Below are 26,081 nucleotides of genomic sequence, written 5' to 3'. Positions count from 1 at the left end.
GGAAAGGAGAAACAAACAAAATAAAGAAATTAACGATGATGATGAAGAAACGAGGAATAGAATATTATTACGAGTAATAGAAAATTATTCGACAATTTTTTTCATTATTTCATCCATATTTTCTATGGTATCCCTTTACATGAAAATGTTCACATATGCTGATTTTCCCTAAGAAAGCCAACTTTGTTTTAGTGGATATAAACCTAATTTTTTTCTATATTAAAATGACGTGTTATTATATTAAGCAGGAAAATTGTTCTCAAAATTCAAAGGGTTATAAGTTACCATCAACAATGAAGGTTAATGACAGATGATTAAAAATAGTATATATATATATATATATATATATATATATATATATATATATATATATAATATATATATATATATATATATATATATATATATATATATATATATATATATATATATATATATATATATATATATATATATATATATATATATGTATGCATATATAATAGCCTTTTCGTTATTTAAATTTAAACTTACTCTGTCACCGACATAGTCCCGATACACTTTAAAGAGTACACATGGACCAAATATTTGACAATTTTTTAATACTGAAAATGCTAAAATTTGAACATAAAAAAATAATTTCATGATTACAGTCGCGGTCATTTGAGTGGGAAACCAGTGATATATTGAAAAGTTTTCTACACGTATAATTACCATTCATTTGCTCGAATAAAAAAAAAATCAGTATTCACAGCACTATGGTGAAATAACCTAATGTCGCATCTACTACAAAATCCAACACACTAAAGATGTTAATCATGTCATACATCTCTATGAATCATAATTAAAAGATCACGATATACCCAAGAAAACATGTTGTTCACATTAACTGTGAACGGCTTTGTTTCATGCATCTTTATATTTTCAAGAAAGCCAGTGACAATTTAGGATGAGAAATTAATCTCATCGTCTATCCTGGGCAAATGCAGATGTTTACGTAGCGAGACAACGCCTATGATAGCACCTCCAAATCTTCGAATAAGGTCCTGGACTTCAAAGCATCAATTAAAAATGAATGGTTGCCGTGTAATGAAAACATTGATGTACAATAAATGCTGAGGGATAAGTAAGCCACAATAATCAAACCACCAGATCATTCTGGAAGAAAGCAAGATTTTAAGGTACAAATGACAAAGTTTCAAAAAGTGTAATCTATTTCGCAAATGTACTTTCGTTGCTCAGAATGACATCCCTGCGACAACGGACGTAAAAATATCAAAATACCAATAATAATCCAGCCTTTCGCAACTACGTTTCTTTGACGACTAAACAAGAGAATCCTATATATATATATATATATATATATATATATATATATATATATATATATATATATATATATATATTTATATATATATATATATATATATATATATATGTGTATATGTATAGTATATGTATATATGTATATATATATATATATATATATATATATATATATATATATATATATATATATATATATATATGTATATATATATATATATATATATATATATATATATATATATATATATTTATATAATAATGATAAAATGCCATAGAAAATGCACTAGAGACCTTATGATAAACGTTATCCTTTGTACAATGGAACGTCAGATGGCTCTTTATCCGAAAGCCTAGGTCTAACGTCCGGACTGAGGAGGTACGCCCTTGAGAAGAGGTCTCCTTCTTCCCAGGCGCCGTAGTCCATCCTAGGGATGGACTGGGAGGAACAAGGGAGCCTAGGATTCCCTGTGGAGAAGGTCCTGAACGGCCATCGCTGGATGGATCCTAATTCCGGGACGTTGTCGCATAGGATTCTTGAGAGTGATATCCTGCGGATTTGGACGAGTTGGTCTGTCCAATAAAAAAAAATAATAAAAGAATGTTCTGTACAATAAATAAAATGATTATTAACAGATAAATAAATGAGAAATTAAAATATAAACGTTGGAAAGTTTGATATCACAAAATCATTTAAGGATAGACTTACAGACAGCTATATAGTTGCTGTAAAGGCTTAAGCATTGCGTGATATCATTTGGCTTAAATTTACATGAGTATGTATGTACGAAGTAACTGTGTATTTATAAACTCGCGTGCATTACACGCGTATAAAACAAATTTATACGAGTAGTACTCGCACAACGTACATTAATAATAATAATAAAAGAAAGTACGGAAGTACCTACCCCATTAATAACACAGAGAGCCCTAAATCAATGCATTCTCACCTTTCGTGAAAGCCTGTGGTTCATCTGACGTCTCGTACCAATACCTGTCCCCTCTTTTAAGCCTAAGGAATTGGTCTGCTAGGACGCAGGCGAAGGTAGGCCCAACTAGACCGTCTTCAATAGGCCTCTCTGCTAGGCCTCCCGTGTAAAAATCGACGTCCTCGATGTGCCTGGAAGTGATATTTGGATGTGAAATAGGCCTGATGTGAATGAAGATGGCATAAGGAAACAAGTCTTACTGTGGTATGGCTGTCAAACTTTAGTATTTATGTAGTTTAAGAACACAAACTTATTACAAAGAACAAAATAGAAATAACCGCATACAAAATTATAAATCGTAATATTCAAATGTATATGTTAAATTGACATGAAGCTCAAATGTTTACAAGCTTATTTCATAAAATCTAAAGACCCTAATTCGGTACAACAATCGTCAATGAACCTAGGTCTAGTATTCTATTTTTTCTCATCTAGTATTGTCACTCATTTCTCTTTCCTTTCCTCACTTACTTCTCACACATTATATAATATTAATCAGGTGAACAGATAATAATCATATATTATATTTTAAAAATACTGATTTAGTTATTGTTCTAAATCGAGATTAACATTCTTTCTTGATAGAGAATTTAACACCGAGAAATAAATTAAATAGTCACCCTAAAATAACAAAAGAAAATGGACATTTTCTATGATATTTAGGATAAACTAAAGTAATACTTTAAGACTGTATTCCAAAGCTCTTTGATAAAAAAATGACAAACGAATAACGAATATTCAATCATAGTAAATTAGCCAAGGAACATATTAGGGAAGAAAAAAATATAGTTTAATGGTTGATGTGTTCATGCTCGACTTATAGATGCACTGGGAACGATATTTTTAATTCAAATATAGCGAAGGAGGACAACAAGATATGTATTAGGTTCTCGAAAGAATGACTCAAAGACATTGCGTATTTTACTTCTCCAAAAATTGTAATGGATAAGTGCAAAAGAAGGAATATCAACTAAAAACTTGGCAGATTGTACGTCTTGGAAAACAGGAGAAGGAATGGTCGTTCTTCAGCAGGTCTTAGAATGTTAGAATATATATGGATTTCTACACTAGTCACAGTAGTTTTCATTCAACATTCGCCATGTTGTTTGCATGTGCAGGACGGTGGACTAGATGATGATGGGTCACACCCTGAGTGTGTGATTTAAGGAATTACAAGTTCCTAGGTCATTCTGGCCCTTGCCCTGGGTCATGCATCATAAATCAACAAATAGCAGCGTTTTGACTAAGATTCTTAACCCACACCTCGTTATTTAAAATTTGGCAATTTCAAAATGCAAAGCTAACATAGATACAAATAGCCTTCGATTCTTAACAAACTCTGTCTGTCTGTATCAAGCTTTACTTATAGACATTAAAAAGGAACGCCATACTATTGATAGTTCTTGCTAGTTTTAACGATCTGTCCAGCAGCACAAACACTTCCATTCTCCTCCCCACCGCCCCCCCCCCCTCTCTCTCTCTCTTATAATTACTTCTTACCTGTAAGTCTTCATGATGGTTGCCAGGGCCCCTACGTCCATATCTTCGACGAGATCGGAGAAGTTAGAAGCAGGCTTCAGTCCACAATACATCCTCCATCTGTTGTAGGAAGGCAGACCGTGGTCTCTCCCTCTCTGGATGTTGAGAGAGACAAGGTCTAGACCGATCTTTTCACTACCTTGAAACAGGTGACTGTGATCTAAATGAATAAAAAAAAATGTGATTAGAGCTTACTTTCCCCCCATTAAAATGATAATGCCAATAACAAATAAAGATAGAAAAACAGATCTAGATGGAAAAGGAGAATGTAATTAGGGAATGGTTTTTGGAGTTAAAATTGAAAATCATTCAAAAAAAATAATAAAAACATTTTAACAGAGTTAAAATGTAAAAATATTAAAAAAAAAATTAAAACAGAAATACAAAGAAAGATGGAATGAGAGATTAGTTTTCACTTTAAAATACATATCATTAAAAATATAACATGAAAAACGAAGAAAGAGCGTAGTTTTCCCGTTAAAATATCTTTCATTAAAAAATGAAAACAGAAAAAACAAGGAAAGATGAAATGAGAACTTTGTTTTCTACGTAAATACGACAATATCACACGCAAAAAAAAAAAAAAAAAAAAAATATCAACACGCAAAAAAAAAAAAAAAAAAAAAAAAAAAAAAAAAAAAAATATCAAGATTAAGAGAATTTCTACCAGTTTTGAAAATATAATCCTTCGCGACATTTCGAATTATATAAGTTCCTAATTACTAATGTACTTGAAAATGGAAATGGATAGGTTCACAATCCATACTTTTAGTAATAGGGAACGGGAATTATCTTCAACAAAATACTGAAAGAGAGAGAGAGAGAGAGAGAGAGAGAGAGAGAGAGAGAGAGAGAGAGAGAATACACTATAGATTATAAAAATAGAATAAAATAAGAGCCATGGATGGGAGAATTTCTACCAGTTGTAAAAGAATGCCATATTAAGTGAAGAGAGAGAGAGAGAGAGAGAGAGAGAGAGAGAGAGAGAGAGAGAGAGAGAGAGAGAGAGAGAGAATTAAAATAAGAGCCAAGAATTAGAGAATTTCTACCATTTGTAAAAGAATACCATATTACGTGTAGAGAGAGAAGAGAGAGAGAGAGAGAGAGAGAGAGAGAGAGAGAGAGAGAGAGAGAGCAAAAAACCCACAAGAACACACAACTATCAGTACTCAGAAACACGAATTCTCAGAGCAAACCTTTGGTAAAAAAAAAAACTCTCACAGACTGACCTGGGAACTGAAAAATGTGTCAACAGCTGCTGCGCTCTGGGACACTTCTCCTCTTACCAAATTGGCCATTTCACCTGGGTTGTAGAGAATGAAAGGGTTGAAGAAGTACTTCTTGAGCTGGGAGAACGCAACGTTTTTCCCCGACCCGTCTACGGTCTGGACGAGTCCCTGAAATCAAAAATAAAAACCACTTAAAAAGATTTTTTTTTTTTTTTTTTTTTTAACGAAGACTGCCTAACTTAGAAGTTCTCTGACTTTGATCATTAAAAAGATTGTTTTTAGATATAAAGATTGATAATTAAGAAGTTCTCCGATGCCTGTTAGTAATTATGAAAAATATATAACAATTGGAAGTTGACGTTATGGAATTTTAGTAATTTTTTGTTTTGATTTTTCGAGCTGACGGTTAAAATCAGCAGTCGATATCATTATAACCAATGATGGGTACTGAGTAGGAGTTTCATCCAATCATGTTATCTGCAGTGATATCAGCAGGGGTTATCTACCGTCAGCCAAAAAAAAAAAAAAAAAAAAAAAAAAGGACACACGCACACCAGACTATAACCAACATAATGTATTAAAACTGTAGTCTTATGACGTAAATGAACAAAGTTATTAACAAACTACAAGTTTAGACTTAGAAAGATGAACATCTTTTATTGATATCATTGTTATTATTCAGAAGATGAACTTTTGTCACATGGAACAAACCCACCAAAGGGGCCATTGACTTGAAATTCAAGCTTCCAAAGAATTAATATGATGTTCATTCGAAGAGAAGTTACAGAAGATAACGGGGAATACAGAAAGAAGAGATCACTTATTAGAAAAGACAAAATAGGTAACCATCGTCACTCTTACCTGCACCTGGCTATGACCAAATCTGAAAGCAGCAGCTGCAAATTCATTTGCTATGGAAGGATTCATCGTCTCCTCGTAATCATCCGTTTGTTGGTCGCCAACTAACGGGCTCAGCTTCATAGATTTCATAAATTTAGGACCTGGTTGGAAAAAAATACCCCCTTTTTTATAATGCAACATGAGAAACGGAAATGATTATTCTCCCTTAAGCTAGGCTTTGATTTTGATAAAATAATAGATTCATTGTTATATAATTGGGGGAGTTCAAAATAGATTTATATGTATGAAATTTCTCATTTAAATCAAGTTTGGATTACGTACTTCCATTCCAGAGAAGCACAAACACACAAACACAAACAAACACACAAACACACACACTCGAAGAAATCTTTTATGAATAAAATGGAACTTAACAGCCTTGTCCAATGATTATTGCATTCGTTACTACGGATACGAATTAAAGTTTTGACAAGTCTTTAAAAGATTCCAACAAAATCCCAGTTCCAAGAGCCATTCTGGACATTAAAAATTTATCAAGGTTTGGGATATGAGGATTTAATGCAGTGTTTTCTGGACAACTGATAATCACATTCAGTGTTTTTATTATTACTGGGGACAATTTTCAGTGTCGAAAATGATGACAATGGTTGCAGGTCCACAATAATACTGCATGTGAAGTATAAAGTCTTTAATAGATAACAAAAGCTTTCGAACCTTATAATAGGTTCATCTTCAGTCAAGATGAAGATGAACCTAGTATAAGGTTCGAAAGCTTTTATTATCTATTAAAGACTTTATACTTCACATGTAAATATTATTGTGGACCTGCAACCATTATTATTATTATTATTATTATTATTATTATTATTATTATTATTATTATTATTATTAACCCTATTCGTGTGGAAAAAGCTCTCTAGGGCCACTGGCTTGAAATTCAAGCTTCCAAAGAACATTATGGTACTCATTAGAAAGAAGTAAAAGAAGGTAAAAGGACAATACAGAGATAAGAGACCCTTACTAAAAGAAAATGTAGATTAACAGATAAATAGATAAATAGATAGAAATATAAGTGAATATAATCACACTGCAAGAGATCAAAAGAGAGGTAAGGATACCCACCTAGGATACTCGGTACATATTCGTGGTAGGTGATGTGTTGCATTTGGGCAATGACAATCCTACGCGTCTCCTGGAAAAGCATTTCGTCGTCCCAGTCAGGATTAAGGTCCCTCAGAGTTGTGGCAAGTAGATTATGCTGGCGTGCCCATATGGTATGGAAGGCGGTCAGGAGAATCTGCTCGTTCACCCGGGCATCACCTGAAGGATTGTTTAAAAAATGTAATTGGTAGGTAAAATGTGGTCAGGGTCTCTGAGACATTTACACTATAATTGGTAGGTGTTATGGTCAAATTGTCTATGACATTTTCATTGTAATTGGTAGGTGTAATGTGGTCACTGTCTCTCTAAGACATTTTCATTGCAATTGATAGGTATAATGCGGTGAGTTTCTCCAAGACATTTTCATTGTAATTGGTAGGTATAATGTGGTCAGTTTTTCTATGACATTTCAATTGTAACTGGTACATATAGTGTGGTCAGTTTCTCTAAGACATTTTCATTGTAACTGGCTGGTATAATGTGGTCAGTTTCTCTAAGACATTTCCATTGTAACTGGTACATATAATGTGGTCAATTTCTTTTTCTCTAAGACATTTTCATTGTAATTGGCTTGTATAATGTGGTCAGTTTCTCTAAGACATTGTCATTGTAATTGGTAGGTGTAATGTGGTCAGTTGATCTAGGACATTTTCGTTAGTGTCTGCATCTTTATAAAGAGGATGCAACTATGGGATGTGTAAAAAGGAAGAATTAAAAAGCATTGAACGATGTTCACGACGAAGAGAACAGAAAATGAAGAACAGGCAGCTTGAGTCATGCTGTGTAATACCTGATCTGAAGCAGTACTGGTCGTATTTGTAATTGTCTTCGGTGTTGCATCCGTCATCTGGATCTAAAGAAGGTGGCAGGAGTTCCCTTCCGTCGAGAGTCACCTGCAATGAAGATTAATCAGTCAAATGATCGATTAATTCATCCATTCATCTGCAGATATATTCGTTGCGGCGATAAGATACCAGGTCTCTTAATTCTGCTTCGGGAGTAAGTGATACGTAGGAGAATCATTGCAAAATGTTTCCAACGGTATTTACTATTTTTCCCTTTTTTATTATATTTTCAGTGAAGCCTAAATGGCCACGTAGCTTTACTTTTCAGTTGTAACTGGAGTGACATTTACCTGAGTGGATAACAAGCCTTCTACGTGAGTTCTGAGAGTCATCAGCTCTTCGTCTTTTGTGCCATAAATCACGGATCCGTCGATGTAAGCCGTTTGCTGGTTGAGTTGTTCCCGAGGTCCTGCAGTGGAAGCAGAAGAAGAGGTCTTTTATATTTTGATTTTAGAGCAATACACATCAATTTTAGGACGTGGTTGCTTTAGATTTAGACAGATCAGAGCATTTCTTTGCAACCCCAGGCCTATATTGTATAATGAAATATATATATATAAAAAAAAGATGTTTAAGACGTGTCAAATGGACAAGAATTTGCAGCACCGAAGGTAGGCAAAGATGTAATAAGATTTGGTTTTATTTTCTCTCATGACCGTAGAAAGGGAGTGCCCAAAACAATTATACACAAATATGCATTAAAGGATATAAAGGACACCTCAGTAAGAATATAGAGAGATATTCCATCAAGAGAAACGAAATACAGTATCTAAGCAAGACGGAGAAGACTTAAACCCTTCAGTGAGAAATTGAGAAACACCACTAACCGAAAATGCATTGACAGTGAGAAACACCATTAGCCGAAGATGCATCGAAAGTAAAAACCACCTCTAACCAAAGATGCATCAAAACTGAGAGACACCACTAAGCGAGTGAGAAAAACCACTAACCGAAGATGTATCTATAAAGAGAAACACCACTTACCGAATATACATCGAGGTGCAGACGCCGATCTCGTGAATTCCATGCAGGTCTGGTTGAAGGGCGAGTAATCCGGATCGTCGTCGGGGATCCTTATAGGAGCGCATTCAGGGTGTAGGAGACTGGGCGTGTTGTTCGACACCTCCAGCGTACAGCAAGGGAAGCTGCTGCCGTTGTTACCTATAGAGAGAGAGAGAGAGAGAAAGGAGCCGTTGTAAAGATTAGTCTGTATCCGTTAAGAGAGAGAGAGAGAGAGAGAGAGAGAGAGAGAGGACTCGTTGTAAAGATTAGTCTGTATCCCTAGAGAGAGAGAGAGAGAGAGAGAGAGAGAGAGAGAGAGAGAGAGAGACCTTACCTTACAGACCTTACATCTTGTTCGGGTTGCCCTAGGTCCCTCAGAGAGTTGCTAATGCATCTTCCGGTATATTTTGCATCTTCCAATCTTGGATGGTCTAGGATGCAGCTTAGATATTTGTCGAGCTTATTCTTAAACACATCTGCGCTCACTCCTGATATATTCCTCAGATGAGCTGGCAACGCATTGAATAGACGCTGCATTGTCGATGCTGGTGCGTAGTGGATTAATGTCCTGTGTGCTTTCCTTAGTTTTCCTGGTATAGTTTTGGGCACTATTAATCTACCTCTGCTTGCTCTTTCTGATATTTTAAGCTCTATGATGTTTTCGGCAATTCCTTCTATCTTTTTCCATGCCTGAATTATCATGTAGCGTTCTCTCCTTTCTTTAGACTATAATTTTAAAAATTGTAGTCTTTCCCAGTAGTCAAGATCCTTAACTTCTTCTATTCTAGCTGTAAAGGACCTTTGTACACTCTATTTGTGCAATATCCTTTTGATGGTGAGGGTACCATATCATATTGCAATATTCAAGTGGACTACGAAGCATAATCATGTGTTCAGCTTTTCTTATTTTGAAGTGTCGTAACAACACTCCCATTTTAGCTTTGCATTTTGCCGATAGAATTGCTATTTGATCATTGCATAACATGTTCCTATTCAACATCACACCAAGGTCTTTAACTGCTTCCTTATTAGTGATTGTCTCGTTATTAGGTCCCCTATATGCATATAGCTTTCCTTCTCTATCTCCATAGTTTATTGATTCAAACTTATCAGAGTTAAATACCATCCTATTTACCTTTGCCCAATCATATACTTTGTTAAGGGAATTTCTCTACTAATTCTTGTGTCATCGGCGAAACTAGTCACTACCGAGTCCTTAACATTACTGTTTATGTTTGCAATCATAATAACAAATAGCAATGCAGCTAACACCGTACCTTGTGGCACACCGGATATTACCTTAACTTCATCCGATTTCTCATCGTTTGCAATAACTATCGGAAGATGAATAAAAATTCTTTTATTCATCTTCCTACTTTGTCCAATATGTTATGTTTCTAATTTTCTTCGCAATAATATTATGGTCTACCTTGTCAAAAGCTTTTGCAAAGTCTAGATAAACCACATCTATTTCTTTTCCGTTTTCCATATTTTTATATATGTTCTCACGGTGGACTAACGGTTGGGTTTGTGTACTTTTTCCGGGTACAAAACCATGTTGTTCTATATTAAACATCATAATATTTTTCTCCATTACCCTTTCATACACTTTCATAATATGTAATGTTAGACTCACAGGCCTATAATTACTTGCCTTCTAGTCTTGATCCACTTTTGAAAGTAGGGGTAATATATGCTAATTTGTGCTCATCATAAATCTTGCCTGTATCTACACTTTGCCTTAATAATATTGCAAGGGGCTTTGCGATAGAATTGAACTACTTCCTTTAACAAAATAACAGGGACACCATCAGGCCCAGCTGCTGCTCCTTTTAATTTTCATAATAGTCTGCACAATATGGCTTCATTTATCACTATTTTTCATCCCTTATTTCTGTATCATTATCTTCAGTATCAATTCTAGGGGTAAATTCTCTCATATCTTTCTGCCAATATGTTGCATATTTCCTTTTTTTCATTCGTTAATCTCCCTTAATTTCTTAGAGGGCCTATATTTATTCTTCTTTTATTCATCTTTATTTTTCGCATAATGAGTACAATAATTTGGGGTTTTGTTTCTTGATATTTACTAGGTTTTTCTTCCAAGTCCCGTTTTTTCATTTTCTTTGATTGTATAATCTTTGTTCTGCATTTTCTATCTTAATTTTTAGTTCCATCACTTTCCATGCATTCTTTTCTTTTGCAAGACCTTTTTTCCACTTTCTGATTTTCTGGAACAAGATCCTTCTGTCTCTTGGTATGCATGGCTGATGTTTACTTTTCTTCTTCGGTATATATTTATCCACTATTTTCTCTAATATTTTACATAATATATCCGTATTTATCTGTATATCATCACTTATGAAAATGTTTTCCCAATCTTTGTTTAATTCTTCATTTATTTCTGACCATTTTGTATTTTCACTGTAGAAATGTATTTTCCATATCCTTCCCACTTTTTCATCTCTTGCTTATCTCTGTTTTCACTTGCTTTGGAATGGACTCTTAATTACATGACATTATGGTCTGAAATACTCGCATTATAAACTATTATTTCTTTAACATAATTCACCTCGTTCACAAATACTAGGTCTAAAGTATTTTCCTTTCTTGTTGACAGGTGATTTATTTGTTGAATGGTGTATTCTAGTAGCATATCTAATAGCTTTTCGAATTGCCTCTTATCTTCTGCACTACTATTACTCTCTTTTTTATATGTATAAATACAACCACAATCTCCTATTCGTTCTTTCCAATCTAAAGAGAGAGAGAGAGAGAGAGAGAGAGAGAGAGAGAGAGAGAGAGAGAGAGAGAGAGAGAGAGAGATTAGTCTGCATCCCTTGAGAGCGATTAGTCTGCACCCCTAGAGAGAGAGAGAGAGAGAGAGAGAGAGAGAGAGAGAGAGGAACCGTTGCAAAGATTAGTCTGTATCTCTAAAGAGGAGAGAGAGAGAGAGAGAGAGAGAGAGAGAGGAGCCGTTGTAAAGATTAGTCTGTATACCTCGAAAGAGATGAGCTGCTGTACTATTCAATGGAATTTTTCATCTTCTTTCTGATAATTAATGGGTTCTAATTTTTCCTGTGCAAGTTATGGCTGTATACTGCTACCATTACTGCTACTACTAATACTGTGACTACTCATACTACTTCTATGTGTATAGTAAGGCATTAATTTTTGCATATTCATTTGAATTAACCTATGGGACAAGACCAGAAAATAAACGTCCAAATAATTGTATTTCTTTTACACCAAAAACTTAGATTTGCAGCCACAAAACAATATCCTATTTTACAGTTATTTTAGAAATTAAAACATGGTAGAAACGTATATAAGGAAAGGATTGGACTAAAATAACAAATAAAGGCGATAATTATAAGAATAAACATAAAGAATTCGTCACATATTTGCTGGAAATGCCTGTGTACACTACCATCTTTTAAAATGATTTAATTTTATAGATTCTCACGTTTAAGCTTCTATCACTGTACTTAACACCCACTGTATCTCACTGACCTTTAGCTAACGCCGTGGCTGTGATGTCGTGGTCAATGAACTGACCCCAGGCCATCAGTAAAATGGTGTAGGACTGAGATTCGGCTGGTTTGTTCACGTGGATTTTGCTGCTGATTTCTCGGGCGCTGGGAAGCTGACCTCCGTCGTAGGCTATGCGAAGCGATGACACACCTGGTGGAGAGAGAATTGAATTATATCGAGGCTGACGTCAGCAAAAGTTAGATTAAATGTTGGGTAATAAAAGGGACAAAAATTATGCCCGATGAACGTCTCGGGACTGACGTCAGCAGAAGTTAGATTTAATGTTGGGTAATAAAGGGACAAAAATTATGCCACAATGAACGTCTCGAGGCTGACGTCAGCAAAAGTTCGATTTAATGTTGGGTAATAAACGGGACAAAAATTATGCCAAAATGAACGTCTCGAGGCTGACGTCAGCAAAAGTTAGATTTAATGCTAGGCGATAAGTGTGACTAAAATTATGTTAAATGAATGTCTATGAGTACGTAATTTTCTAAACCAGAAGGTGGGAGGGTATCTAATAGCATGGAACTTATCATAGTAGGGATACATGCATACAAACACACACATACACACACACACATGAAGTCTGTATGTAATCCTTCCTATTAACCTCAACTTTTTAAAAAGGAGAACTTATACCATCAGCTAAGAAGAAAGGAGACACGTAAGAGAAGTAACAGAAGGAAAATTAAGACGAAATAGAACAAACAGAAGAAGCACACGCGAGAGACGAAACAGAAGTAAAATTAAGAAACAAAATGAAGGAAGAAGGAACACAATGAAGGAATATACAAGGTCACAAAAGTAATAAAGTAAAAAGAAGAAGGAACACTTCAAAAATAAGAACACAAAAGGAAAACCGAGAAGTAATAGATAAAGGAAGAAGACACTCAAGTAAAAGAAGATACAAGAGAACTTTTAAGAAGTAATAAAACGAGGAAAGGATTCCGTCGTACGTGTCGAAACCCTTACAAGTGCCTACGGCGCCTTGAATGTAATTCTTACGGGAATGTCCAACTTGAGGGGAAACCTTCTAAGGGGCCTGAAGTTACATGAGAAGCTGAAGAAGGCTTCTTATGCGCTGGCGAGAGAATGCACCTGAAGAGGAGGAGGAGGAGGAAGAAGAAAAAGAAGAGAGGAGGAGAAGGAGAAAGAAGAGGAGGAGGAAGAGGAAGAGGAAGAAGAGGGGGAGGAGGAAGAAGAAGAGAGGAGGAGAAGAGGGAAGACGAGGAGGAGGAGGAGGAGGAGAAGGAGGAGAAGAGGAGGAGGAGGAGGAAGAAGAAGAAAAGAAGAGAGGAGAGAAGAGAAAGAAAGAGGAGGAGGAGGAGGAGGAGGAGAGGAAGAGGAAGAAGAGAGGGGAGGAGAAGAAGAAGAGAGGAGGAGAGAGGGAGGACGAGGAGGAGGAGGAGGAGGAGGAGGCGGAGGAGGAAGAAGAAGAAGAAGAAGAAGAGAGGAGGAGAAGGAGAAAAAAGAGGAGGAGGAGGGAGAAGAAGAAGAAGAAGAAGAAAAAAAAGGAGAGGAGGAGGAGGCGGAGGAGGAGGAGGAGGAGGAGTAGTTCACTTAAATATGCTAAAATTGGAGGAGTAATTTACTTCGATAAATTGAAAATGGAAGAGCAGTATTTAAAAATTGGAATTGGGGTCAATTATTTAAATACTGAAATTACGGGTAGTTAACTTTGATATATTGAAACTGGAGTAATTTACTTGAATATTGAAAATGGTGGAGTAGTTTACGTTAATAACTTGACATTGGACGAGTAGTATACTTAAATAAATTTGAAATGGAGTAATTTATTTGAAAATATGAAAATTATAAGAGTAGTTTACTTTAATAGATTGATATTGGAGGAGTGGTTTACTCTAATAAACTGAAAATGAAGTTGGAATTCACTGGAACAAAAAAAAAAAAAAAAAAAATTGACAATGTTAAATTAATCAATAAATTTTAGACGAGATTGAGGGTCCCACTTCGAATTCAGGACAATTTCGCAGAGATGAGATCGTTAATGATTGTGGTTTAGTGGGGTTAAGATTTATCCCCCCAAAAAAAAATTTGGAAGGCCCGCACAAATGAATTCACGACACAGCAAATAAAAATGTGTGAAATATTTGCTAAAAGATTTGTTGATAAGTTTTCGAATCTAGGCTAATTTTGCAGAGACGAGATCGCTAGCGATTGTGGTTTATTCGGGTTAAAATTCATCCCAAAAAACCTTGAATAGACCGTATGAATATAGTTTTGGTGCAACGAATATTGAGTTAATTTTCCAGACTGTAAAGATATTTGATACAAATCGGGGTATTCATTAGCCGTATAATCCGTCAGCAGCAGACAGTTCTGGAGACACAGTGACGAGCAAAATATTAAATATCTTTCCTGACAAGCAGCGCAGGCTCGTTACCAGACAAAAAGCAGATTCCCTGGTGTCTGCATCTCCTGTAACCAGAGATAAACTGCGGTCGGGTCTACGAATCTGGAATGTTGTGGTTTAAGTCATAAGAAGCGCCATCTTTATCGAAGGATTAGAAAATATTTTTCAGTCTGAGGATCACTGCGTGGTGAGGATACTTCGTTTGTTTGTTTTGTGGTAGATGTTTGGGACAAGCGATGTTTCCCTTGTCTGGTCAAAACATTAAGGAAAACCAGACAGGAGGAGGAAAGATATTTGGGCAGCTTTCTAAAGAGACCTTGGACTGAAAGATTTAGATAATACACGAAAGCAGAAATAAGGAATAAAGCCATTCATTTCCAAATCTACGTTTTAATATTCAAATTCTTTCATCAGTTGACTGGTTGTTTTAACAAATCCGAGATATGGACTACTCAATAAAACGATTAATAAAACAGAATGTTGAATGAAAAAAAATGTTGGTTAAAATGATAATCCTCCAGGTACCTGAAACCTTATATTTTGGTAAACCAAGAAAATAAAATTATTTTTGTACGGCTCTGGGGTAGAATTACCAAACGACAACAAGGATGAAGGAAGAGAAAAGGCAAAATCATGTCCCGGAAGGAGAGGAACACCAGAGACGATATTGGTTAAGGTCAGTGACCTGAACTTGACAAAAAGTGGTCCTTCGCTTTGAAGGATATCGCAGTTCAAAGCATCCTTCATGCGAATCTAAATAGGATGGACAAAAAGGATTCCTTTTCTATCCGGGTTTAAGAACGGAGAAATGGAGGAAAATCTAATTAATAAAATACTAAAAAAAAAAAATAAAATCTTACCGTCGCCATAGTCTGGAGGCATGGCTCTCCTGAAGGAAGTGAACGAGGCGCCCCACAGCGGATGATCCACGTTGTTGCAGGATCCGTCCACGCTCCTGTAGCGCGCGTGGGGGTCACAGGGGCCTGGCCTAGGTCGCAGGAGGGTCTTGTCGCAGTAGGGCGACTCCGAGAGGTCACCTGCCCATTGCATGTCGAAGGTTGCGTGCTCTCGGGTCATGTTGGTCCTGGTGGGTCGTCAGAGAAACGAAATTCTCGTAAGATTGTGGTAAGTGTTGGCAACGTTCGTAGGACTCTTTATTTAATGATGGTAATGGTTTAACATTTAGAATATCACTATCATCACCATCACCAACGCTACGACCAGAAACTACAACAATAATAATGGATTATTAACGGTAACAGTAATCATGATTAAAAAATATATGAATTGTTTAAGAGAAACAAGACATCAATCACTGTTAAATTGATCTACAAACTGTTGACAAAAGGATGAAGCAGCTATATGAACGAAAAAATACTGCGGTTTTCATTAATACTGTAAAACCGTCCATCAAATAAACCGATATCTTATGCATCCTCTAGCTTCATAGCGTTAATTGTAAGTCGCGCTCTTTCTTCTCTTAACGAATTTCTCTTCTTACAAAAAATGTTCATTAATCTGTCTGCGTTTCTCGCTACCATACTCCACAATTATTCGGCCTCTCAGTTCACCTGCCTACCTTTTTTTTTTTTTTTTTACCACAGATATTCAACATTACTCACTAGTAAGTCAAATCTAAATCCACTTATACATACATATATGAAAATCAGTTTCAAATATTGCCTTAAACTATCAGAAGACGAAGGAGTTTGTTTGTCAAATTCTGGTCATGATTTCTCATCACATTGTTAAATCTACTAGACCCACTTATACCTGTATAAAAATCATTTTCAAATATCGCCTGTAACCCTTAAAAAAAAAAAAAGTTCGTTTGTCAAATTCTGTTCATGAATTACTCCATATCTTCTCACATTGGTAAATTTCACGACAAAAAAAGAAACTGTCTCACGAGATTAGTGAGAAAAGGAATTCTTTTCTGAATCAATCTTACCTGTTCTTCATGTCGGCAGAGGCGTGGTCCATGAGGTATCCTTGCTTAGCCATCTTAGTGGCCAAAGGATCTGTTTTCCTGAAGCCAACCTGATGCTTGTAGGAGGGAGACCCTCTGACCAAGCTGAGGTTCTTCTTGGCGATGTTGTCTTCGATCTTCGTGATTTCCTTCTGCTTCTTGGAACCTGTGGCTAACGAGTCTCTGAGGAGGGAGGAAGAGACAGGAGATAAGACATAGAAGATGAGGCATAGAAGATGAGCAGATGCGACGTAGGTATCTGCCATTTCCTCCTTGGATGCAAGGCTTTCAAAATTCAGTAATTATTTTAACAGTATCCACATATTTCATTCATTTGGATTCACCCATGGCTACAGTTTACTCTCTCTCTCTCTCTCTCTCTCTCTCTCTCTCTCTCTCTCTCTCTTTCTGTAATGTATGTATGTATGTATATATATAGTTAATATATATATATTATATATTATATATATATATATATATATATATATATATATATATTTATATATATATATATGTGTGTGTGTGTGTGTGTGTGGTGTGCTTGTAAGTACACTTCATTAGAGATTGGAATTAAATCTGAACATTCAGAGAGAGAGAGAGAGAGAGAGAGAGAGAGAGACATCCTCGTAACGGATAATACAATATGATAAGAGGCGCTGGTAATCTCCTCTGGTCTCGACACTGCAGCTGTACGGTGAGATGCGAGTGAGTGAGGGCAACGTTAAATATCTCTTAATCCTTCCGCGTCTTCTTTGTTTCTTTGCTCATTTTTCAAAAAGCATTTTTTTTAGTCTTTCGTTACGTGAACTTTATTTAAATGTGTTGTGGACTTATCTTATCAACAGTGTATTGTCATTTAAAATGTGTTTTTTTTTCGCAATTTACGAATGGTTTTACACTGCATCCGACGATTTATCTGATGCGTTTACTCAACTATATATATATATATATATATATATATATATATATATATATATATATATATATATATATATGTATATATACATACATACATACGTACATACACACACACATAGTATATATATATATATCATACATCATACATACATACATATGTGCGTGTGTGTGCGAGTGTATGAATATATATTTAAATATGTATACACACACACACATATATATATATATATATATATATATATATATATATATATATATATATCTACATACATACATATACATACATATATATATATAATATATATATATATATATATATATATATATATACATATATATATATATATATATATATATATATATATATATATATATATATATATATATATATATATATATCGATCCTGCAACATATTCTTTTCTTATTTACTAATTAATTTATCCATGCATTTTCCTTATACATCTGCCTGATTTCGTACTTTTACCAAAATCGTAATTTTTTGTTGTTGTTGTACTTCAACAGAACCAGAGGCTAGTGTCATCTTTCCCGACGAAAACCGTTCATCTGTACGACTGTTTTTACGTCTGTGAAATGTCCATATTTACGAGTATTAATAAAAACCACAGGGACAGTTTCGACGAAATTCAGCACCCCTGTGAGAAAGCCCAGGGGGGCCAGTTTTTCACGAAAAGTGGGCGCGAACCAGGCAGTTCGACATAGATGGCTTCTTCTTCAAAGTAATACTCGGTAATCGTCTGCCGAAAATATATATAACCGTCTTAGCTATTTCTAAGAATTTCCTGTCGGTTACCTGATCGGATTTTACCTGATACTCGCTTACCTGAACTGCGGTTTCTTTCAGGCGCTTCCTGGAGATGCCGTGCAATAAATACTTCGCTTTTTTTTTTATTTTTTATTTTCTATTTTGTTTAAATAATTGTAGTTTCTAGATTTCTAAAATGTGATTGAAAATGAGTCTAAAGCATTTTCGAAATTAATTGATTGAATAGTATAATTGCTTCACGTAAACAAATGTATGTGCGTAAAAACCTTTGGGGAATTAATTTTTTTTTTAAACTATGTGTGTGTGTTGCGAATTCCAAGATTCAAGTTTCATAGTTAAAAAAAGAATTTTTTTTTTTTGAATTCCAAAAGGTTTTTACCCACATCCATTTGCTTAAGTGAAGCAACTATATTATCCAACCAATCAATTTCGAAAATGCTTTAGACTCATTTTCAATCATATAAATATATATATATATATATATATAATATATATATATACATATATATAGATAATATATACACGTATATTGATATATCCTTATGCATACATGTACACGCATATATACATACATACACACACATATATATACATTTATAGAAAAAATATCTAGTCATTCCGCAAAACAAAAATAAAAATAAAAAATAAAAGAAAAAAGAAAAAAAATCTAGTAATTCCACAACACGAACAGAAAATAAAACGAAAATATGAAAAGAACCTTTCAAATCAGTGATCAGCCTCGTGGACTTTCAACTTACGAGATATCAGAGCTGGTCCAATTGAGACCTTGAGATGCCTGTCTGTTCCAATTCCAGGTATCGTTTTTGGGAAAAGTCGAATTGTCTGGCCTGGTCCACAGGGTGCTGTTCGGGTTGTGTGGGTCGGCCGGGTCCTGTGGGAGGTCTGGGTACACTTTTTGGCTTGGGTCGTCAGCCAGGCGCAACATGGCGTGTCTCCAACGTTGACAGTACCATGAGTCATCTGTTGTAAAAAAAATTAATTATAAGCTTTCATTACGTAGGTAAATGCGTTAAGATATTCATAAGTTATATTCAAGTGTGTGTGCGTTTTTTTTTTGTCTTGGGATCGAAAGGGCAGCAGCGGCATATTTGAAGCCTTGAAACTTTCGTTTGCTTATTTTTATGGTGTTTTTACGTTGCATGGAACCAGTGGTTATTCAGCAACGTGACTTCCGAACCACGTCGAGAGTGAACTTCTATCACCAGAAATACACATCTCTCTCACACCTCAATGGAAAGCCCGAGAATCGAACTCGCCGCCACCGAGGTGGCAAGACCATACCGATCGCGTCAATGAGGCGCTGAACTTTCGTTTGATCCTCTTCTGTTCGAAATTAAGAAGGAATTCATATAGACGCAAAAATGAAGAACAGTTATGTATTTTAAGAAATGAGGTTGCTAGCTACTAACAATGTTATAAATGTTAATAATATTTGCTTTAGAGGAGAAATATATCCAAGTCTTTTTTGGATGAGTTCGTTACCCCCTGAACCCCTTTTCACCAAATCAAAGTCACGAACGAAACGGTATATACAAGAGGAAGATAGAAACATAAAAAAACAAGTAGTCAATTATCCACATATAAGAAATTTCATATAAAGAAGATGACAGAGACCAACAAGTTTCAGAACCCAGATAAGATGAATTGAAGAAGTATATCAGTCAAGTGGAACTTCCAAAACTACAAGATAAAGAAGAGGTTTTCTTGTACTGATAAGTCGTTATCTATCGTTCTTAATATTAACTCGAGTTGTGCTATGCATGATAATTTATGAAAGACCATTGGCAGTGGAGGAGGAAGGGACTGATACTCTTGTCTTTCCAACTAAGATGCCACAGGATAATTTTGATTTCTTACTCATATTAATATTGCAAAACTGACTATTTATAAGTCAAATTGTCACAACAACGTTTGGAAATACGCAGTTTAAAAAGAGTCACTGAGTAAACTTAATTGTGTCTCATGAACTGATTTTGGCTCTTGATACTAGGTGTAGTTCGTAAAAAAGATATTGGATAAACTTTCTTTTGTTTTGATTTAATGAAAAGCATGGAATGGATTGTTCAACAGAGATCAAGTGTTTTTTCCCTCACGAAACACGGTTATATAAAGTAGCGAATCAAAAGTTATGTCATAATATGCCTAGTTTAAGTCATTCGTCTATGCAAATTGAGACCAACGACGAATATTTTCAGAAAATAGTACAACTGACAAAAACGTAAAAGTGGGGTATTTTTGGTTTTGAGCTATACGTCCTGAGAAAATGTTAACATAAACATTGCGTTAAAATAAGTTTGATGAAAAGAAGTCTCACTCTGGTGCCACAGCGTTATTGAGATATCACAGGCTGCTAAATCCTGATCTTATGGATACCATTGGGATGTTAGCTTTATAATTGGATAATCTATGGTGACCTGCTCTCATTTTGGGGTACCAAACAGTGACCTAGCTTTTATTAATGTTAGAAACATAGTACATTTTAACCTGAAGTTGCAAAACATCCCAGCAGACGAGGGCGTTTTCAATATGTCAATGGAGATTTTCCTTCTTAAGTTCATATTAGCAATTCTTAGACAGTTAACGTACATTCTCCTCTAAGCCAGCATAGTGCAATAATTGACGTTTAAAATAACTATGTTCCACTCCAGACCAGCAGCTATGAGTGAAGGCTGCTGTGCCAAGCCAGAGAAACATTTCCAAGTCAAGAGGAAATTTGGTCTTCCGTGAAATGCCGCAACAGAAACTTGTGCCTTCTTTGTCAAGATGACAGATTGTTTGTTTGTTTGTATGGTGTTTTTACGTTGCATGGAACCAGTGGTTATTCACCAACGGGACCAACGGCTTTCCGTGACTTCCGAACCACGTCGGGAGTGAACTTCTATCACCAGAAATACACATCTCTGACTCCTGAATGGAATGTCGGGGAATCGAAAGATGACAGATGAGTTTACCTCTTAAAAGTTAAATGATTGTAAAAACTTACCTCTTCTTGGCCAAGTTAATGACAAAAGCGTCACAAGCGACTGATTGGCGGGCGAAGTGAGTTCTTGAGCAGCCTTTTCAATGCTTTGACCAATCAGTACTGACACCAGGGCTGAGAGAAGCACCACGATCACTACTCTGAAAATTGAAGATACAAAATAAATAAAAAAATAGATTGTGATGATAGTTGACGTTGCCTATATCGAAGTGAAAGTTCAGTAAACTGTCTAGTGCTTTTAGCTTTCAAGAATCGTGGATCTTCACAAGAGGTTATCTAATTTGATTTGTTATTCATTCCAGTCTTCACCACGTATCCCCAGACCTTCCTATTTTCGTCAATCTGACTCAGTTTATGAAAAGAGGTTTTTATAATTTATGGAGGGGATTAAATCAACGTCTTTGTACTTTCATTATACTCTTGCAACATTTATAATTGCTGACCTGAATTTGGATTTTACCTTAAAGATATTCCTTCAGTATTATTATTAATATATATTGATATGATATGTGCACAGTCCAGTGAAACAAAAAAAAATCCTCATTAGGTTTCATAATATGATATGTTATTATACGGAGATCTGAATAACGAGAGTATTTACATGGCTGGCTTTATTATTATTATTATTATTATTATTATTATTATTATTATTATTATTATTACGCTGAAACTTGTTAATCTTGGATTTTCTTGATTGCTATAGTTGGTGCTGTTATATCAACTATTATTATTATTATTATTATTATTATTATTATTATTATTATTATTATTATTATTATTATTATTATTATTATTACTATTATCATCACTGGTGATATTTTGTTACTTGCTTTTCGTCTATGGTGTGAATAATTATGTTACTACTAGTATTCTAAAGTTATGGAAAGACTTTAAACACGGGCCATGCTTCGAGTAATTTGTATTTATGATATTATGTCTATGAAGATTTATGATAATATCGTATTACTTTTTAGAGGACCAAGCATATCGTTTTTTAAATGATTTTGTCTGGGTTTTGTTGGATGTAAAACAATGTTTTATGATCGTGTTTGACGGTACTTAAATGTAGGGATAATTAAATAGGAATTAAAGGCTAGATAAGAAATTTTTCAGAAAATGAGACATTTGGAAGAAGTTTGCTGTGTTGGTAACTGTTTAGATAAATAACTTCTGATCTCTGTCACGGTTCATCTTTTAGCTTCTCTTGCCAAATGTAGAACACATTTGCTAGGGTTAGGATATACAAATTTGTAAAGGAAAATCGGTATACAATAAAAATTTTAGCTGCTGATTTGGCAAATAGAAAAAAATCATTAGTAACTGGTAAATTATAAGTTTTGTGATAGTAGAGCCGTATGAAATCAAAACGTAGGTTGTTGATTCAAATATTTTGCAATATTTGCGTCGTATGTACATTTAATTAAGGTAAATTTGCTAATTAAAGAAGAGTAAGATTGTGAAGAATATTGGCAGTACTTTAAAAGAATTGAGTTATTTTCACGAGATATTTCAACTTCACAGTTATTTTCATTTTACGTGTAATAAGATATTGGTAAAATGGAGGAAAGGTTAAGGAGAAGATTGTATTCTTGCAAGACATAGCCAATTATTAAGACAACAAGAAATGTGACGTAGTCAAGTCCAACGAAAGAAAAAAAGGTCAGAAAATAAACTAGAAATCTATCAATAAACAGGAATGATTCTAAAACGTTACTTAGCATAAGTGCTTCAAAATCAAATGTACAATTTCATTCATCCGAATTTATTAAAGAGAGCTGTTAATGTCATGATGATTTCTGATAGGATAAATTACCTTAACAAAAGCACTTATCATATCCACACACACACACACACACACACACACACACACACACACACACACACACACACACACATATATATATATATATATATATATATATATATATATATATATATATATATAATTTTTTCAAGGCCAGAAGGAAACACTTAAAATGAAAATGGAACCCACTGACATTACTCTTGAAAGAAAAACGGAAGCAGACAGCGAATACCAAATCCTCGCAATAAAAGGAAATTAATCACAGTTGATTATCATTGGAAGAAATGAAATTGCAAAAGGAACCCACTGACTTAACTCATAGGGAAAACGGAAACTGGAACCGAATCCCAAATCCTCGGTATAAAAGGAAATAAATCATATTGTAGTAAACTTAGGGGAAGACATTAAATAGCAAAAAGAAAGAAAGAGTAAATATTCATACATATGTATTCTCGATGTATCTTACTATGGAGCGAATCCAAGATAAACCATATTGCTTAGGGAAAAAATTTAATGATACAAAAATGAAAGAACGAGTAAATATTAATACATATGTAATCCCTATGTATCTTAGTATGGACATCTTAGTATGGATATCTTAGTATGGATCCCTGAGTAGTAGATTCTACTCTTGATAGACGAAGGTATGTATGACCGCAGGTAATTCGATCGATCAAGGTAGAGGAGATATGATACAGGTGGATTCTCTTGGCAGAGGAGGAAAGACATGGGGAAGAAGGCGGATTAGAGAGAGAGAGAGAGAGAGAGAGAGAGAGAGAGAGAGAGAGAAAGTAATATATGTTATGTGGAAGAGAGAGAGAAAGAGCGAGAGTAATATAGGCTACCTGAGAGAGAGAGAGAGAGAGAGAGAGAGAGAGAGAGAGAGAGAGAGAGCCACAAATTGATGAAGAAAGATAAACATGGCATGAAGAACAAATATAAATATATAAGACAGATGTGGAAACAGCTGATAATGACAGCTAAGTGAGGAGAGAGAGAGAGAGAGAGAGAGAGAGAGAGAGAGAGAGAGAGAGAGAGAGAGAGAGAGAGAAATTGGAGAAGGGTTTATGTAAAACAAATTCGCTGGAAGGAATATTGCCATATGATACGATAAAATATAATGATATAACTGTGAGATTACTAGCAGTAGCTTCTAAGTTTAGAAGCGTACAATTTTGCAACACAAATTGGCAACATTGTCTTACGTTAACCTTAATCTTGTTTTTAAAAAATGTTAATTTGGATATGAATTAAAGAACTGTTTATTCAGGGCAGACAGGGCTTACAGAATTGATCTATTGTGATCTATTGTGTTATATCTGCCAATGATATTGAAATCCAACTCAACGCCGATACAGCAGGAGCCACCAAACATTCTGAAGAAGAATGATCACAGTCGACTGATTGATTGATATGTTTACTTAATTTGTAGTAGTAAATTACAATCACAACCACTCTTGTCAGGTGCTGAACTGAAGTTATTTATCAGCTCTGTCAACGAGGTCATATATTTGTTGTTTAGTTTGTTATCCTGTTTGTTTAGAAGGATTACGCAAAATTTTGTTTGTGGGTCTTTGTGTAAATTGAATATAAGGTGAAGGTAGTGACTGGCAATAATTAGTCCAATTTTGGGAGAGATAGAAATGTACGTATGTACATTTGGAAGAACATTACATTAGGAAATGAAGGTTTTAATGGGCCAAAAGATAAAAAAAGACCTATTCTATAAGTATTCCTGAACAATGCTCTTAGTATTGTGTTTTTCATCTTTCCTCTTTCTCATACGTACATGCGCATAGAAACACATGCAAGTGTTTAACTGTGTTCATGAATCATATTTTCGTTCTAAAATATTTCCAATATGAAAATGCAAACGTGATACCTAAACAAAGTATTATGGTGAGAATACTTGCAATTCAACATCAGAGAAGCTGTTTTGCACACAAATAAACGAAATAAAGTTGAGTTTTGGTAACTAAAAGAAAAAATTTTATGAGACAGGTTTACTTACAAGCAAGAGGCTGCTAGGCAGTATCTGTATGACCTGATTGTTCTCCTCACATTCACCATAGGCCTAGGCGACTCGCTGTAGACTCCCGGTATTTCACTATAGCCAGATGAAGCCATTGCGTATAGTAATTGTAGTCGTTATCGTTACTTTCGAACTAATTTTTCTTTTCTACTTCCAGGCGTAATTTTAGTTTTTAAGGTCTAATTGACGTCAATTAGATTTTTCTATTCATTTTATTTATGTGGTTCCTAGAAATCACCCATAGTTTAAAACTCTGTCTAAGGACAGCACTTGGAAATAGATGATGCCATATCTTTTCTCTCTCTGTGGATTGGTGCAACTTGTTGACTCGAGTCGGAAGACCTAACACACACCACTTTTCACAATCACGCACAAATCATCATTGCAATTGCAATTATCTCGACTGGCACAGCCCAAAACAAAATCAAACAACCCCATCAACGCGTCTTCCAGAACCAAGGAGTCTTGAGCTATCGGTACGCTGCCGGCCAGACTCAGCCGAAGAGTAGCTGCAGCAGCGCCATCCAGGGTGGAGGACTGGACCCCTTCCCTTCCTGGAAAGCCCTAGCAGCACGGAAAGTCTCGTGAGCCCGTCGGTGTAACCTGAGAGGAGCTGGCTCGCTCTGCCTCCGCCGTCACTTCTGGGGCTTCTGTGCTATGACAACAGCATGTGATGACCAACGTGAGACGTGAGCTTCTTCTGTGTGGGTAAACATTCGTCACGTAGGCA

The 26,081-nt window shown here is 35.2% G+C and overlaps 1 protein-coding gene across 1 annotated transcript; it reads right to left on the bottom strand.

Annotated features, from left to right (window-relative positions):
- Positions 1 to 1,569: 1,569 nt before the first annotated feature.
- Positions 1,570 to 25,987, bottom strand: LOC135207520 (peroxidase-like). The gene is made up of 15 exons (XM_064239342.1): positions 25,331 to 25,987; positions 21,519 to 21,655; positions 19,273 to 19,495; positions 16,794 to 16,994; positions 15,703 to 15,926; positions 12,445 to 12,615; positions 8,914 to 9,090; positions 8,220 to 8,338; positions 7,875 to 7,977; positions 7,046 to 7,243; positions 5,924 to 6,063; positions 5,055 to 5,230; positions 3,795 to 3,986; positions 2,256 to 2,425; positions 1,570 to 1,878 (listed from the first exon to the last, which is right to left on the bottom strand). Exons 1-15 carry the CDS (start codon positions 25,444 to 25,446, stop codon positions 1,613 to 1,615), a joined length of 2,613 nt encoding a protein of 870 aa, XP_064095412.1. The 5' UTR covers positions 25,447 to 25,987; the 3' UTR covers positions 1,570 to 1,612.
- Between the last annotated feature and the right edge of the window lie 94 nt (positions 25,988 to 26,081).

The sequence above is a fragment of the Macrobrachium nipponense genome, chromosome 32 (assembly GCF_015104395.2).
Source record: "Macrobrachium nipponense isolate FS-2020 chromosome 32, ASM1510439v2, whole genome shotgun sequence".
Lineage (NCBI taxonomy): Eukaryota > Metazoa > Arthropoda > Malacostraca > Decapoda > Palaemonidae > Macrobrachium > Macrobrachium nipponense.
The sequence above is the reverse complement of the archived record's forward strand: the minus strand, read 5'-3'. Positions and strand labels throughout refer to the sequence as shown.

What these genes read in the sequence shown, in the direction of transcription:
- LOC135207520 (XM_064239342.1), bottom strand. Translation starts at nt 25,446, where the DNA reads ATGGCTTCATCTGGCTATAGTGAAATACCGGGAGTCTACAGCGAGTCG. An exon ending in AGCCACGGCGTTAGCTAAAG is followed by an intron (nt 9,091 to 12,444) that starts GTCAGTGAGATA and finishes CTCTCTCTATAG; the next exon opens with GTAACAACGGCAGCAGCTTC. An exon ending in TGCACCTCGATGTATATTCG is followed by an intron (nt 8,339 to 8,913) that starts GTAAGTGGTGTT and finishes CTTCCACTGCAG; the next exon opens with GACCTCGGGAACAACTCAAC.